Source organism: Sorex araneus, chromosome 11 (assembly GCF_027595985.1).
Source record: "Sorex araneus isolate mSorAra2 chromosome 11, mSorAra2.pri, whole genome shotgun sequence".
Classification (NCBI taxonomy): Eukaryota; Metazoa; Chordata; class Mammalia; order Eulipotyphla; family Soricidae; genus Sorex; species Sorex araneus.
Window position 1 is genome coordinate 25,518,522 of NC_073312.1, and position 18,629 is coordinate 25,537,150.

Consider the following 18,629-nt stretch of genomic DNA (forward strand, 5'->3'; position numbering starts at 1 on the left):
GGAAAATCAAACATGTATCAAAAAGGGATTAACATGAAAATTTACTGAGTTAACTTTCCCCAAAAATGTCTTTTGTTTAGCACCTAAGACCTGTCATTTACTTAACTGATATTTATCCTTATGTTCTTTAATCCATAACAATTCCTTAGTCTTGTTTTGTTTCTCATGATGTCACTTCTTCGAAAACATACTGATTAAGTAGCCTACAGAATGTCCCTTGATTTGGGTTTGTCTCATGTCTCTCACTATCAGAGTACAGATAGGGAGGCTCATATTATACGTCTAAGGTTATACATAGTAAAGGATACTACCCACCAAAGTAAGTGCCCTTTTCAAGGCATCAAGTCAGGAGGTATGTTGCTATGTATCCAGAGTGATCATGTTAACCTTTAATCATTTGCCTAGAGTTATGCCTGCTAAGCTTCTCCATTGTTAATTTACTCCTGTCCCTGGATACAATAGGGAAGAATATATTGGAACAATGCAAATAGTTTCCATTTCACATTTGTCTGATAATTTCAGCATCCATTAATCTTATATATGGAAATCTTACTGTGGTTCTCAATCTTTATTGTGGTTTTTAAAGGTGACTTTAATTTCCCTTTTCTTCTATATTTATTAACTGCAATTTTTTCTGTAAGGAAGAACTATGATTTCTCATCCCATTTTTTAATATCAGCAGTGCTTCATTGATACCTTATACAGTTTACTTTTGATCAACTGTCACTATTGAAATATATTATGTAAATAAAAACAAAATTTAAGAAAACTGATGGGGCTGGAAGAGAGATCAAAAGGCTGGAGTATGTGCATGTAGAAACTTCAGGTTTAATCACAGCACATGGTCGCCCAAGCACCTTCAGGTGTACCTTCCATAACTAAAAGAAAATGGAGGAAAAACAAAACTGTATTTTCACTTAAACAACTTAAACCTTTAAAATAATTACCTGTTTAATACTTACATCTTCAAGTTATTTGAAGATATATTTTAAAAGGAATAAGCTGGATCATTTGACTATGTAAGGGTTATTGGTACATGTGTATTCTGGGCTCAATGTTAATACTTTTTGCAACTACTAATAATGTAAAAACATTTGTTGTTCATACACAGACAGCATAATTTTTACTTTTAAATTGGAGCCATACCTGGTAGTGCCAGAGGGGGAAGTTGGTATGTGGTGTCAGGGATTAAGACCAGGACTATATACATAGTCACTTTACTCCATTTTCTTTTCTATCTTTTCTATCACTAAGTAGTATCTCCAGTCTTGTTTAAAAACATAAACTACTTGGTATTTACTGAATAAAATAAAATTTTAAGCCAATATTTGTATTGGATTAATTCTGATGCATATATCCATGAAAAAACTGACAGAAAATTCTTTTCTCAATAAGTACTTAAACTCATTGGAGAGTGACCTAAGTGGGTGTAGGAGAGGACTGACCTTGAAAGAGAATCACAGAGAGATCTGTGTTTATGTGCTCGTTTCCTTGAGGGTATTACCAGTCCACTTGGAAAAGTAACAAAAATTCAATTAGAAAGCCATAATCTATTGGCTTGAGATCAGAGGATGGAGTTCAGAAATGCCATAATGGCTGGACATTGATGAGAAATCACAGAAAACAGAAATCAGTGGGATGGAGGAAGCATCAAAACATGCCTTCTCCTCAAATTAAGTGCTACCTCCCAAACTAAACATAGGAATGAGAGATTCCCAGGATTCTAATGCCCAGAAGACTGAAAGATTTGAGTAATGATTCCAGCTACTGCTCACGAGCAAAAAGAACTTTAGAATGATTCTTAAATATGCTGAGTTAAGTATCCAACTTTCACTAAAGTCTCAGAAAGACCCTCATGAAAACCAGTCTTATAGCTAAAGGCAAAAGCAAACCAAGGTTCCACACAAATCACAGGAATCAGCCAGTAATGAGAGAAAGATTTGAAAAATGGGGTTGGAGCAAAAGCACATCGGGTAGGGCGTTTGCCTAGCACAGAGCCGACCCAGGTTCGATTCCCAGGATCCCATATGGTCCAGAGCACCACCAGGAGTAATTCTTGAGTGCAAAGCCAGGAGTAACCCCTGTGCATTGCTAGGTTCAACCCAAAAAGAAAAAAAAATGTCTCAGCAATACATCATTTAAAATTTTACTCTTACAGGTTGGAGTGATAATACAGTGCGTAAGGCTTGCATGGGGCCAGTCTGGGTTCGATCTACAGCACCATATATGGTCCCCTTAGCCACACCAGGAGTGATTTCTGAGCACAGAGTCAGGAGTAAGCTTTGAGCAAGATTAGGTGTGGTCCAAAAACCAACAAAGAAAAATAAGATAATATATATATTCTATAATACAAAAACCTTGAGATATGAACAGATACGTGAGTCAGTCAAAAGAAAAATAATGGGACAACCTAACTGAGAATCAGCATATAAAAAGCATGGGAATCTTGCCCCAAAGAGTGATAAGAAATACGTTTAATAATTAAAATGAAAGCTACAGTCAAAAGAAATTAATGAAAATTTCACTAGAAAAAAAGAATTTAAAATGGACGAAAAAGAAATTTTATAACTGAGAAGTAGACTATCTGAGAGGTTGGGTTTTAAAGCAGATTAGAAATGGCATAAGAAAAAGTCAATGAACTTAAAAGAGAGTAACGACTAGCATACTAAAGAAAAGTTACAGAAATAGTGAGTATTACTAATTTTTTTTTTTTTTTGCTTTTTGGGTCACACCTGGCTCTGCACAGGGGTTACTCCTGGCTCTGCACTCAGGAATTACTCCTGGCGGTGCTCAGGGGACCATATGGGATGCTGGAAATCGAACCTGGGTTGGCCGCGTGCAAGGCAAACGCCCTACCCGCTGTGCTATCGCTCCAGCCCCAAGTATTACTAAAATTTGGTGAAAATCATCAGCTTACTGATCTAAGATCAGCAAGCCCAAGCAAGAGAGGTTGAATGCCAAGAAAATAAGATTTTGATCCAGCACAGTTAAATTACTGAAAAACAATAATTAAGATAAAACTGAGAAAGCATCAAAACAAAATGAATGAATGATATTACAAACATGAGAACAATAATATAAATAACAAGGAACTTTTCAGCATCAACAACACTTTGAGGAAAAATATTTTTCTAAATGCTCAAAGGAAAAAAAAATCCTGTATTAAATTTCTTAGTCTTAGAAAATTATACAAAAAGGAAGAAATCTAGAACAGATTCTGGTGTTGGATTGGAATTCGAGGTATCAGCTGAATTCAAAGTCTTCAAAATAAATAAAAATCATATTTAGGGGCTGGAGAGATAGCACAGCGGGTAGGGCGTTTGCCTTGCACGCAGCCGACCCGGGTTCAAATCCCAGCATCCCATATGGTCCCCTGAGCACGGCCAGGGGTAATTCCTGAGTGCAGAGCCAGGAGTAACCCCTGTGCATCGCCAGGTGTGACCCAAAAAAAAAGCAAAAAAAAAATCATATTTAAATCTTGGCATCTAAATATCCTTTGAATTTTTTTGTAGGGGACTACATGTGGGGAGACACTCGGTGGTACACAGGGCTTACTCTTGGCTCTGTGCTCAGGTGGTCACTGCTGGAAAAGAAAACTGACCCCCCAAAAGCAAATAAATAAATAAATAAATAAATAAATAAATAAATAAATAAATGGAATTGCTATGGTGATTCTGAAATTTATATGAAGTTGGTACAGAAGTTGGCTCAGTGGTCAAAGTGCCTGTCTCGCAAGCAGGAAGCCTGGATTCTGATGCCTGGGAAGGTAGGATCTAAGGTGCATACCAAGGCTTGCACCCTTCAGATTACGTTTTTTTTTTTTTTGGGGGGGGGAGTGGTCATACCCGGTGATACTCCTGGCTTTGCACTCAGGAATTACTCCTGGCAGTGCTCAGGGGACCATATGGGATGCTGGGAATTGAACCCGGTCGGCCGTATGCAAGGCAAATGCCCTACCCGCTGTGCTATTGCTCCAGCCCCCACACCCCTTTGGTATGGTGTTTGCATAGATGCTCTCACATTCTTACTTACGGCACAGAATTTATGGCTGTGGTGCTTGCCAGAGGTCACAACAGTGCTAACACGCACGCTTACCAGATATAGCACTTCTTGGCAGTGGTGTGTTTTTCAAGTCTTGGTGCTTGCCAAAGTAGGTTTTACATCTACTTTGAGATGCTTCTTGTGCACATCTGATTGCAAAGCCTTAGGAAATTTCCTGTAGTGCTGGAAATCACACATAGCAGGACCAACTGCTATTTACCTTTGTAAATAGTAGACAACACTTAGCAAATGTGGGATACCAGAGATTTGAACCTATGACCATATGTTGCATATGGTACTCGAAATCACAGTTGTTTCCTCCAGTCCATGCAACTTTTTAAGTAGTGAAACAAAGACATTTACAAAGAGTTCCCAAAGGAAACTGAGTAATCAGTAAGCAAAAGAAAAAGTATTGAACACATGCTCACTGAAAGTACCTTTATATAAGACATTCATGCAACTTTATACAACAGGTAGGACACTTGCCTTACATGTGGCTGACTTGGGTTCAAACCCAACATCCCACATGATCCCCCAAGCACCACCAGGAGTAATTCCTGGATGTAGAGCCAGGAGTAACCGCTGAGCATCACTGTGTGCGCCCCCTCTCAAAACAAAACAACACCACAAGGAAAACAACAAAACAAAAAGAATGGAAGACTTCTTTTATGGTTTAATGAATTCTAACCAATGAAAATAAAATAAAAACAATACTGATACACAAAACAGCTTAATTTTATAAACATGCTGAGAGCCAGACCTAGCCTAAAAATGTCTAATTCCAACATATGAAATTCTAGAAAAGGTAAAGATAATTTATGACAGCAAGCTGATCAACATTTGATTCACTGGGGCTGAAAAAATAAGCTAAGAAGGAGACCAAAGGAAATTTCTTGGGCAATTGAAAATGCCCACACTTGGGGCTGGAGCGATAGCACAGCAGGTAGGGCACTTGCCTTGCACGCGGCCGACCCGGGTTCGATTCCCAGCATCCCATATGGTCCCCTGAGCACCGCCAGGAGTAATTCCTGAGTGCAGAGCCAGGAGTAACCCCTGAGCATTGCCAGGTGTGACCCAAAAAGGAAAAAAAAATGCCCACACTTGGTTACATAGGTGAATAGACATTAAAAGATCCACTTACTTATTATACAATTAGCATCTATATAATTCATCATATGAGTTTTTTGAACTTTTATTTGACAGTGGCAAGAATCAAACTCCAGGCCTCATAATGCAAGTGCTCTATGTACTATGAGCTACATCTCCAGTTCTACTATAAAATTTTTATTTCAATAACAGTATGCAGTTAACATTTTAAGGGAAACACAGAAAGTATGTTTTTAGATACCAAAAAGATAGAAATACGAGATTTGTCTAGAAAAACTAAAAAAAAAAAAAAACACCAACTATCTAATTTTTCTGAAAATTTTCACAGCAGATAGAAATAAATTTGCTTTCCTCTAAAATTTCTTGAGAATGTATTACAGTCAAGGGCAAATGGAATAAATTCAGGAAATATGTTCTAGACTTGTAGGAGTTTACAGAACAGGGTTAAATTTAGGCCATTTCCTAGACATTCCATCTGCAAAATGAACATATGCTCATGTTAATCTCCCAAAGCCATATATACAGATAGATATACATACAGACACAGCTATATTTCTGTTCAACCACTGACCTTCGGAAACAGCCCAGAGGACTGTCTCTAAAAGCCAAGGAGCCTGCCCTGTCTGCCCCAGGTAAACCCCCTTGCTATCTGTTGACCCCAAAAAAAGTCCAGCAGAAAGCTGTCAAGAGTCATCTATATGCTAGCACCACTGCAGTACCAGACATAATAAAGAAGTGGAGGTCTAAGATACCTTCAGTGAGAAATAATCAATCCTATTTGGGAGCAGGGTATGGAATTGGACTGTATCTGACTGTGCTCAGGGAACCATATGTGGTGCTAGGGACTGAACTGGAGTCAGCTGTGTGCAAGATAAGCACCTAATCACCTGTACTATTTCTTCTGCCTCAGAAATTACCAATCTGAATAGCAAAGTAAGAGAACTAGAAAACAAAATAGAGAAACTAAGCAGCAAAATGACAAAAGCAAAGATATGAATAGCATGATAGAAGACAAAATACAAAAAGTCAGAAGTGAAAAAGAAAAAATGGAGGAAAAAAAAGAAAAATGGAGGGAAAAAACCAGAGATCTATGAGACAGCATCAAAAAAAAAAAATCTGAATTGGTAGGGGCTCTAAAAGAAGAGAAAAGAGAAACTGGAGAAGTTTTGATAGGAAAAATTATAGTTAAAAACTTCCCCAATCTGAAGATCAACATAGACCAGATTCTGGAAGTTCAGAGTTTCAAAAAGGATAAAACCAAAAAGAAAAGCCCAATACACACAGTAATTAAAATGCAGAAGTCAATAGTGGAATACTATTCTTAGAGCATCAAGAGAAGAAATTACCTATAAGGGTAATTTCCTAAAAATCAGAGCAGGGGGCCCAGAGAGGTAGTACAGGATAGAAGGTGTTGGTCTTGCATGCATTTGACTTCAGTTTGATTGCTGGCACCATCAGGAGTGATCCCTGAGCCCAGAACCAGGAATAAGTCTTGAGCATCTCAAGGTTTTTTTGAATATGGCCCCCAAATAAAACTAAAAACAAAAAACAAAACAAAAAAACCCTAACAACAATAAAAAACTAAACAAAAATCACAGCAAGAGCTGAAGAGATAGTAGAAGAGATAAGGCACTTGCCTTGTACATGACTGCAGCAACTGCTACCCTGGTTCAGATCCTGACACCACATATGTTCCCCTGAATACCACCAGGAGTCACTTCCTTGAGCACCAAGCTAGGAGTCCCTCCTTGAGCACTGAAACAGTGCCAGGTGTGCCACCTTCTGCTTCCCACCCTCCATCAAAGCCCATCTTTTGAAAGAAACCTTACAGGCCAGAAGCGGGTGGTATGTATATATTCAACACACTGAATAACACAGGCATCCTAACAGGAATACTCATTCACTAGGGCATCAATTCAGAATTGATGGTGCAGCAAAACATTTCACTGACAAACAATAAGGAAGCTGTTATGGTGGGTGAGGTGGGCAAAAGAGAAATAATACAGGGGCTGTTCTTTAGTTCAGCCTCTTTGGAAAAATGGTTGGGAAATTTCCTTAAGGGTTAAAAAGGGCAGAAGATAAAGTACAAGGGATAAGGTGTGTAGGATAACATTGGGTTTGTCCTTTCAGCCTTGCCACAAATGGAACTTAGTTTACCTTAAAGCAATGTCCTTTCTGTATGGACACAGGAAGACAGTTAATATTATGCTTTGTAACTTGGGAGCTGATTGACTCCAATAATATTTACTCCTGAACATCTGCTTTTTCGACTCAGTTGCCCTTAGTTCCTAGCACCCCAAAAGCAGGGTCCCGACAAGGGACGGAATGGACCCAGGACAAGCTGTGAGCTACACTGGCATCAAAATGGGCAAGGCCAAAGTGGCCCAATACTCAACTATAATTTGAGAGCATGGTCATAGACAAATGCTATCATGATCCAAAAGTAACAACGAGACTAGGACCCTGCTGGGGTTAGGAAGATCAACCTGGTCTGAGGACTGTGGTCTGGAATATATAATGAATGTCCTCAGGAAGAACCAAACTTGAAGTCTAATATATCTCTTACTGTGCTCATACAGAATGACATTGGTAGAAATATTAGAAGTAAATTTACTGTAACTATTTAAGTGGATTACTAGCTGAGGAAAGAAGAAAGCGACACACCCTGGATGGGATCTCGCCCTTGAGTGGATCTCCTAGTAATCTGGAGTAATCTCCTTAGATGAGATTTTGTTAATCTCCTGGAGGAGTGGCCTTATCCCTCTTTGTTGATTTGTTAATGTTAACCCACCTTTGTGTCACCACCCTATGTTATTGCTCTATAAACTAAGACTGTAAGAGAAGTAGAGGGAGAAGATGCACAAGAGGGGAGAAGACACAGAAGAAGAAAGAAGACACAGAAGTGGAGAGGAAGACACAGAAGCAGCAGAGAAGACACAGAAAAAAGAAAAGACACAGAAGCAAGAGAGAAGACACAGAAGCAGAGACAGAGAGGTCGGGAGAGACCAGAGGAGAAACTACAGAGACAGAGATAGAGAGATAGAGAGACAGAAGAGAGCACAGCAGCACACACGAGAGAGAGAGAGAGAGAGAGAGAGAGAGAGAGAGAGAGAGATCATGCTGCCCTGAGAGCCCTCGAACGACACAACACACATCACACATCACCCCCTTCCGAGCGTGCGCGTTTGTATTTTTTTACAAAGGTGTACCTTTCATGCAGTCAAACTCTGGTTTGATCCCTAGTACCACAGATGTCCCAGAGTACAGGGTCAGGAACAGTCCTTGAGCACTGCCAGTGTGGCTCCAAAAAAACAAAATAAAAATAGAGCTTCCATATGACCCTGTGACTCTACTACTGGGAGTTAACCTCCAGAACACACACAAAGAAACCAAAAGGGCATGTGCAGACCTATGTTCATCACAGCATTATTTATAATAGTCAATATCTAGAAATAACACAAATATACATGTATACACACACTGTAGCACTGTTGTCCTGTTGTTCATCAATTTGCTTGAGCGGGCACCAGTAACATCTCCATTGTGAGACTTGTTGTTACTGTTTTTGGCATATTGAATATACTATGGGTAGCTTGCCAAGCTCTGCCGTGCGGGCGGGATACTCTCGGGAGCTTGCCAGGCTCTCCGAGATCAAAACCAGGTTGGCTGCGTGCAAGGCAAATGCCCTACCTGCTGTGTGTGTGTATGTGTGTACCCCAGTCCGTACACATATACACACACACAATGAGATACTTCTCAGTTATGAGAAAAGATGAAATCTTGCAGCTTGCTGCAACTTGGATGGAAGCGGAGAACGTCATGCTAAGTGAAGTGAGTCAGAAAGGAAAAGACAAATACCAGATGATCCCATTCATATGTTGAGTATAAAGAAAATAAAGCAAGGGATTAGACAATGGAAATTGGCCAATGGAAACAAACTTCAAGATATACAGTAAATAGAACTATGATTTGAGAGAGCTAAGGGAGAATCTTGGGATAACAGTAAAAGAATCTCGGCATTTCAGTGATAGTCATGGTGCAGCAGCACTTTAAGTATAAAACAATAAAAGGTACTACTGTAAAATAATAAGGGTTTTTTTCCCTTTTTTTAGTTTAAGGGATAATGGAAAAAAAAAGTGCCATAGTCCTTAGGTAACTCTGGAATAAAAAGATTTCTTTAAAAAGTCACTATTTTGTATTCATTTAAGACTCCCTACAGGCTAAAGTCAAACTAGTGGATAAACTAGCCACAAGCAAGATAGGTTCTGTCCCCATGCAACATTTGAGAAGGTAGCTTCACTGTTAAACCAGAGGCAGAGAATTTTGCGTTGGAGTAGTTTAATGTTTTTATATTGCATATAAAGTACATAAGCATAAACCAGTAAGATGCCTTGCTGAAAACTACCTTCTTTGTGAAAGCAGGCTGTAATTCTGAACAAGTTTTCAATTTTCACACTGCTGCTAGGGTAAAACATTTTAAAGAGTTTAATTTTTTACAATGGATTCAATGACATAGGATTATCTAACAAAGTAATGGCTAATCAATAGAAGGTTTAGTTGTCAGGTGAAACATATAACACACTAAAAGGGATTGATTGCCAGACTTCTCCTTATTTACTCGAAGGTATATATTTAAAATGACACAAACTTGTTACCAGACTGTATTCTTTTAACCTTGCAAAAAGCTGCTTAAGAAATCTGTTCAGCAGCCCTATAGCAATACAAGATATAGTATAATGAAAATAGCTAGTGATTCGGGGTGTGGTGGGGGGAGACAAGGAACTCAGATATATGGTAACATCAAATTAAGCCCCCAGCAAAAATGTGGGTTAGAAAGGCAAACTACAAAAGCCACAGATAAGAAAGCTGGATCTGGGCTTTAAAAATGCCAGACCAATGCTACTGAAACTCATTCAGTAGTTGCAAAACTGTATCTGAAACCCCTCATTCTATGTTGTTCTCAGGGAAGAATTTTAAAATGACTCATACAACAAGCACAGTCGGTTGCCACAATCCCCACCCCAGCTCTGTTTTCTGTTGTTTTGTTGTTTGTGTATTTTAACGGCATACCCAGATTAAGCACTGAACACAAAATGAATTGGGCCCATATGGACTTTGACCAACATATAAGCTGTTTCCTTTATTATTTATTCACAATATCTCAACTCTCTGTATGAAAATACACTTTTTATGGTCATTGCAACCCAGGAGTTCAATAATATTTTTTCCACTAAGTCAGTGATTACACAATTTATCAAAGAATGATTACACTGAAATAAAAATAAAACAAAACGCGAACCCCCTATACAGTCTTCCTTCCTCAAAGTAATTTTAAGAAAGCTGGTTATTAAATTGCTTCTTTTTTGAAGAAGGGTTTCTGTAGCTAGGCACAAATTACCAAACCATGTTTTTTTTTATTTTTAAAAAAGTTATTATACTCTGAAGGATTCAGCCAAAGTAGGGAGTTAAATAAACAAATCACTTCATCAGACTTGGAAAGATCACTTTTGTCTTACTTAAGAGACTTACATTAATTACCTTTAAGGTTTTCACACGGACTATTTAAAATAAGCACAATTTATTTATTTATTTCAAATGAGGTGCTTCTTCCAAAGTATTAAATAATGTCTACAAATGCAAAAGCATTTTTATAAATAGGTAATTAAAACAGATGACTAAAATTAAGTCAAGCTGCAAAACATTACCCAGGATGCACTGTGTTGTGTTGTGTGGTGTTTTTTTTTTTTTAATAAACATCTCCGGCAATTTTTTTCCCATCCAAACCCCAAAGCACTTCAAGAAAAAGAAAGGGGGGGCATGAAGTTTCACAGGGGAAAAACACACATATATAATGAAATAATGCCAAACCCCAAACTAAAGTATTTACAAGATAGTCCCTTAAGCATAGTTTGTCATATTGCAATTACACCTTGCCTACTGCCAAGTCAAAGTGCTTACTATTGCCACTAGGGGGAGAAATGTCTTAACACAAAGCAACTGCATATGGGGAATGGGCTTTCTTGAGCAATTATCAGAACAAAGCTCCCTTGGCTGTGTATACCTTCTAATTACTCAGTACAATTAAAATGACTAACCTAAAACAAATAGGAAAAAAAAAAAACCCTGCCTACATGATATCAGGGACTTCATTAAACCTTTCCCCCTCATCAATCATATCAGAAAAACGGGAATGCCATCATCCACAAACATAACAGGGCTGTTAAAGGGAGAAAATTTTGTGGTTTTTCTTTTCTTTCATTTTAAAGGGAAAAATAAGTGGCTCACTTGAAAAAAAGAAATGCCGTGGTATTTTGGTATTTACCCATCTGGACGCTGCTTGAAAACAAATTGTCCTCCAAAGAGCAGAAATACAGTATGTTTTCTTTCAGTTCAGTGGCTTATGAATGACTTGTTGTTGTTGTTTTAATACACACTATAATGTCATTTTTTGTCAGTGATATGCTTTTTCCTCCTACTCATCCAACTATATAAAGAAGCAATGGCAGCCACATTTCCATGCTTATACTGAGCTTTTCACTATTTTTTTGTAGATATACTCCAATTTTTCCACAACATGGCAATTTGGAGGTGGGGGGAGTGAGGTAGAACGGAGAAGGAAGAGATAAAGGATGGGAGACAAGGAAAATAGCTACTTATTCTTTGTAAAAGGTTTAAGTAATTCCTTTTATAAGGCCCAGTCATTAACAGAAAGTGACAACACAGTCATTTTTCTTTCAGCTGACAATTGTGACATTTTTCCAACAGCGTGCAAGGTGTTGAAAACCTGGCAGCTGTTACCTCCTGGGATGAAGATACTTTTTTATCCTCCCTTGACAGTTTAACTCAGTGGGTCAGCACCTTTAAAGACTGCAAAGTATCCTTGAAGAGGATGGAAGCTTGAATTATTGCTCCCTCCCTAATCAATGTAAACCCTCACTGCAGGTGAACGCTCAAGCTATAGAGGTGCATGGGGGAGGAAAATGTAATGCCCTAAGCCAGATGGTTTTTATCTTGTTTTTAAAGAATAAAGGAACAAGCTAACAAGGGAGACAGCTACTTTGTTAGCTTCTTGGCCTCTCTCATGGCTTTGCATCCCCAGGGTTCCAGCTACACAAGAGAAAGAATACAGGAAAACGTAAACACTTAAAGAAATATAACTAGAGGGCTGGCATCATGCTGCTTTCAAAGAGTTGAGAGAGCTCTACTCAATGCCTTATTTATCACTGCCCACGTTCTCAGGATGGTAAGTGGACACATAGACAAAGAGAATGGGGGTGGGGGAAGGAGTAGACAGAGGTCACAATTTACTCAATTACAGAGAAAGGCAGAGCTGACAGATCCTATTAGCACCAACGTGAAATAAAGGAGTTGCAAGTTGCAAGGAGACAGTTTCAAAAAGTAATGAGTACTTTCACATAGGCTCCCAGGCCTTTGCCCTTGTTTGCAGATATGAATAAAAGCTATGCAAACAGTTCCTATGGTTTTAGGAGTAAATGAAGGTGTGGGGGGGGGGGGACTGTAACTACCTTGTATTCTTTGTTTTACTTTGGACCCACATCTTATGTGCTCAGACGAAATTATGCACTGCTGGAAAGGCGGAGTTGACAAGCTTGTGCAAGGCAAGCTCCCTATCTCTCCCTTGCCTGGCGACATTCACATTTCTTTCATTTGTTTTGGGGCCAATTCTGGCAGTGCTGGCACTGCTGCTCTGAGCTCAGGAATCACACCTGGAAGTGCTTAGGGGACTATATGGGATGCAAGGGATTGAGTATGGGTCGCATGTGTGCAAGGCAAGTGCTCTGCTACTTTTACAATCTCTGGCTCCCACTCTGTGTATCACTCTCATCCCATTGTTCATGGAGTTGCTCCAACGATTGCCAGTAACGTCTCCATTCATCCCTGTTGCGTGCTAGTGTAGCCTGATGATGTATTGGGGGCTCTTTCAGGGTCAGGGGGATGACCGTTGTTGTTGCTGTTTTTGGCATATCGAGTACGCCACGGGCAGCTTGCTAGGCTTTGCCATGCGGGCAGGATACTCTTGGTAGCTTGCCGGGTTCTCCGAGAGGGACGAAGGCTTTTGGGGCAGCCTCTAATCACCTTTACAGGTATTCCCAGTCTACCAAATGTAAGCTTTCGGTCCACTAGTATGTTGTAATGATCTGCACACTGAGAAACACGCACCTGCCTGTGTACATTCTTTAAATAAAAGTTCACCTTACTCAATTGTGACAAGATTATTCTGAAACATGATATGAAATGACAAATCAAATATGCAAAATGATGATGATATAGAGTAGTATCTCCAAATTTTTTTTTTTTTTGCTTTTTGGGTCACACCCAGTGATGCACAAGGGTTACTCCTGGTTCATGTACTCAGGAATTACTTCTGGCAGTGCTCGGGGGACCATATGGGAAGCTGGGAATTGAACCCGGATCGGCCACATACAAGGCAAACGCCCTAGCTGCTGTGCTATTGCTCCAGTCCCCTCTCTTAATTTTTCTCCAATGTTGTCTTTCTCTGCCAATGTCTCTGTCAGTTTTGGAATTATAGTTATGGTAGCATAAAATTCAGATGTATTCTCACCACAGCTGGAGAGACAGCTCAAAGGCTGAGGCATTTGCCTTACATATGCTCTGCTTTGGGGCTGGAGCGATAGCACAGCAGTTGGGCTTTCGCCTTTCACGCGGCCGACCCGAGTTTGATTCCTCCGCCCCTCTCGGAGAGCCCGGCAAGCTACCGAGAGTATTGAGCCCGCACGGCAGAGCCTGGCAAGCTACCCGTGTGTATTGGATATGCCAAAAACAGTAACAGTAAGTCTCTCAATGAGACGTTACTGGTGCCCGCTCAAACAAATTGATGAGCAACGGGATGCTCCCCATACCACCCGAGCACCACCAAACAGATATAGCCCTAGAGGCCCCCTGAGAACCATGGGCTCCAGCACCGCTGAGTCTTAGCATTGGCCAAGTTTTGGTGGGAATGATTCTAGGCCTCCTGAGCATTATGTATAGTCTCTTTTGGGGAACTGGGCCAATTGAGCAGTGCTCAGGGCTTATGCTCAGAGATGACTACTGGTGATACTCAAGGGACCACAAATGGTAACAGGGGTTGATTCCAGTCAGCCATATGCAAGATAAGAGCCTTATCCACAATATTATCTCTCCAGCTTCTCTATTTTTCCAAAGTGTTATGAAGTTGGTGTTAATTATACATTAAATGTTAGATAAAATAAATTCACAACTGAAATCACGTGGACCTTTTGATAATTTGTTGTTGTTTTTTTCCCTTTTTGGGTCACACCTGGCATTGCACAGGGGTTACTCCTGGTTCATGCATTTAGGAATTACTCCTGGCAGTGCTCGGGGGACCATATGGGATGCTGGGAATCAAACCCGGGTCGGCCACGTACAAGACAAACACCCTACCCACTGTGCTATTGCTCCAGCCCCAATAATTCATTTTTAAATGGATGTTTTACTTCATGATTTTAGAAAAATTATGTAAATTATAACTTTCAAGGATTTTTGTCCATCTTTTTGTAAATTTTGTTTAGTTATATTTCTTTATTATCTTTTCAATCCCTGTAAAATTTATAGCTATAACCCTTCTTTTAGCCTCTCTAATAACATAACTTCAAGTTAACATAAAGTAGTCATATCAAATCAACAAGGGGAAACTGAGCTAGTGCTTTTATGTGCAAAAAATAGTTTTAAACAAAGTAAACTTGCTAGAACACAACTAAATATTTTGTAATCAACAAATGCCAAAAATTTTCTGAAAGTCTGCTAAAAACAACTGCAAAAGAATCTCATTACAGATTCTACTTATATCAAACAGAAGCAAAAGACAGCACTGAAATCTTTTTATCTATATTAACTTCTCCACGGGGGCGAGGGGGAGGCAAATGGCACTTCATTATTGTCATATGCAGTAGAGGACAGAGAGAACTTAAGCAGCATATATATTATAACCTACCTTAAAAAAAAAATCAGCGGTGGGGTAATCAAGTTCAGGGCAGTCCTGGACAGCTGCCCTGTGACCCGCTTAGATTGACCCCTGCTATTCATCACTCTTCTCCAAGACTGAGAGGGCAAGCTCCTAGGGAGTGACCACCACAATAGACAGACACAAGCCAACAGTAATCTGGTTCGAGCAAAAAACCAGATGGCACTGCAATAAATTTACAAATCTGCATTCATGGGGCTGTTAAAACACCCAGAAGCTAAAAGACTCTGAGGGCCCCAGGAGGATCTCCCACTTCCCTGTTTCTAAAGGCCATTTCTCTTTCCAAGAACACTGAGTTCATGCTCTTCACAAAGAGAATGGAGATAAAACCCTTTACAAAAGATGGGAGGGGGGGAAAAGCCTCATGACCTAATTAATCTCCAGAGCTTGGATCTCAACAGTGAATGACAGATATTAGAAAAATCATTTTGGAGCACTTGGAGGAAAAACAAAAAGGGTTGTTAAATTAAAGTGGAAGGGATAAAACAAACCTGCTAAAAGGCTATGAAAAGAAAAAAAAACATTAAATTTCTTTCAAACACTGCACACAACAGATCTTGCAAGTAGAAAATGATTCAATAATGTATGCATTTATTTTAAAAATGAATCAGATTAGTCCCATGTGTGACCTGCTGGTCCATCTGTATGTGCTGGACTTAATAGGCACGATTCTCTCTCTTGCTTCAGTTTGAAGTATGAGAGAGATAAATTTAGTTTAATTTTCAACAGATCAGCCTATCCATTTTCCAAATGGACCATCTGGATCAGCCTATTAAAATTAATTTATAACTTTGCAGAGTGAAAATTCGTTTGTTAGCTTAAATAAAGTTGCCAAAACTTTTTGTCATGTCATTGTTTTTTTTATAGTTGTTTCTGAATAGTGAGCACAGTATTTCCACCTCTAAATTTATCTTACTCAATACTGTTCTACTTATTTAGGTTTATAGGTCCAGTATTTTATCTTCAAATGGCCAAGTTATAACTGTGTTATATCAATTACTGGTCATCCAGATTTTTTTTTACTAGAATTGTTTTAATCTTACTATAAATTGCTTCGAGTTTTTCTTTTCTAGAAATTAAAAAATTTAACATATAGTAAGTAAAAGCTGAGTAAGTGAGTTTCAAGCTCTTTCCCTCTAAAAGAAAATATAGAAAATGAAGTTAAAAAAAACTTGGGCAACACTGAGAACTAACTTTCAAAATACCAACTACCGAAACAAGTCATCTAAGTCTAGACTTTTTCTTAATCTGTAAAATGGAAATTATATCCAGCAAGTTAACAGAATTATGGTGATGATTAAATGAAATAAGTGTCAGTCAGGTTCAGTGCAGGGCTAGAAAGTACTACGACTAAGGCACTTGCAAGCAACTGACCAAGGCTTGATCCCCAGTACTGCATATAATCCCCCTGAGCACCACCAGAAGTGATCCCAGAACACAGAGCCTGGTGTAAGCCCTGCGCACCACAGGGTGTGGCTTAAAAAAAAAAAAAAAACAGCATCAAGTTCATGGTGGGGACTCAACAAATAAAATTCCATAAATTCAAATAGGGCTGGAGAGATAGCACAGCGGGTAGGGCGTTTCCCTTGCCCACCGCTGACCCGGGTTCGATTTCTTCGTCCCTCTCGGAGAGCCTGGCAAGCTACCAAGAGTATCCCGCCTGCACGGCAGAGCCTGGCAAGCTACCTGTGATGTGTTCAATATGCCAAAAACAGTAACAACAAGTCTCACAATGGAGACATTACTGGTGCCCACTTGAGCAAATCAATGAGCAATGGGATGACAGTGACAGTGAAATTCAAATAAATTCCATAAATGAAAAATATTTTTACTACTACTCATCTTACCCAATTTTATATTAGAATTGCATTGTGTTATGCCTATTCTTCAGCAACACTGTGAAAACTTACTTCTGTTGCCAATGGGAGATAGAAGATGTAAAGAACTGCTTTCACTGTCACTGTCATTCCACTGCTCATCGATTTTCTCGAGCGGGCACCAGTAACATCTCTATTGTGAGACTTGTTATTACTGCTTTTGGCATATCGAATACGCCATGGGTAGCCTGCCAGGCTTTGTCGTGAGGAGAAGATACTCCAGCCCAAAGAACTGCTTTAAGCAGTGAAAATAAATTATTGGACCAAATCTTTTTTGGTTATTTTAATTTTTAAATGACCACAATGTAACTGAACTTTCAAATTTTGTGAAGTGGGAACAAGGGACCTCATGGTTCAGAGTGGTGAGTAGAACTGTTTTCTTTTTAAGTTTATTCAGGGATGGAGAGACCTTTCTAAAGGTTGGAGCTTTGAATGCAGGAGGCTCATGTTCACTACGCAGCACCACATGCCCACCCCAGCCCCCCAGCCCTATAAAATGTTTTTTAAACGAACTATTCTACTATCTCTAAGAGTTTCAAGCTATTTTTCATATGCAAGGAAATTTTTCTTTAATTTTCACTATGTAAGCAATTAACTGTCCTGCAACTTGTACACCTAGAATATTTTTTAAATGATGGGAAACAATGTTACCTGATTGAAATTAAAGGCTACTACTAAAAACTTCAAAGTATTCCTAACTAAGCTCTAATATTTAAAGAAAAGAAAAGTGAGGGCTTCCTGTCTTTGTTGATGTAGCTCTTTATTTTAAATAAGACTGAATTTCATACCTGTCTAAGTGAATTCTTCTCTGGTATTATCTTCCTAGGGGGTTCGCCATTATTACAGTCTTCTCTCTCTGAGGAATTCTGTGAAAGAAAGTAAGCTTTAATTCAGTTCTCATTATCTTCAATCTTATTCTGTGGGAGTAAACTAAATTACATTTCTAATTTTGTAAGCTAGCATACCAATATAGTTATGTATTTATTCACTAGAAGATTTATGTATAAATATACACTTATGTAAAGGGAAACATATGCCCACATATATAAATAAATATATGTAGGGATCTAGGTGGGAAGTATTTCATCTACGTTCAATCACAACCCAGTCCTATCATTAGAAGTCTAGTTTATTGCTATTTGAAAATGTAGTTTGACTGAACATAAGAGAGCTCCAGTCATAGCTGATAACTTAGTTGATTACAACATAACCATAAATATTATCTTTCCTTATAAGATAATCTAAAACTATATTAACTATCAGTGTAAGTTTTAAGTTTTAAATCTTCTATTTAACTATTTGGTCAGTAAAAGTTTTCTTTCTTAAATCTGGACCCTGAAAATATTTCTTGGTTTTTTTTTTAATCAAATTTTATTCTTTCCATATTAAAAATGGCACAATTTAACTCAAAAGCACAACTATGATCAGAGGCTTAGAAAATGGAACTATTGATAGAACATAAACAATAGAGATGCTTTGGAAAAGTGTAGTGGTTCTTCAAAAAAAAGTAATATAATTACTGTATGAGCCAGCAACTCAACTTCTGGGTATACTCCTGTCCCCTCCCAAACTGAAAACAAGGTCTTGAAGAATTATTT

The 18,629-nt window shown here is 38.8% G+C and overlaps 1 protein-coding gene across 7 annotated transcripts in view; it reads right to left on the bottom strand.

The window, feature by feature from the left end:
* The window catches only part of BTRC (beta-transducin repeat containing E3 ubiquitin protein ligase), a 195,567-nt gene that overhangs the window by 73,551 nt on the left and 103,387 nt on the right, over positions 1-18,629 (bottom strand). For 4 of the 7 annotated variants that reach the window (XM_004616342.2, XM_004616340.3, XM_055118747.1 and 1 more), the window contains one exon: positions 17,820-17,897. The exons of the other annotated variants lie outside the window; for them this stretch is intronic. In XM_004616342.2, coding sequence (XP_004616399.2) covers positions 17,820-17,897 — 78 coding nt within the window. The remainder of the gene's footprint in view (positions 1-17,819; positions 17,898-18,629) is intronic. 7 annotated transcript variants of the gene reach the window in all.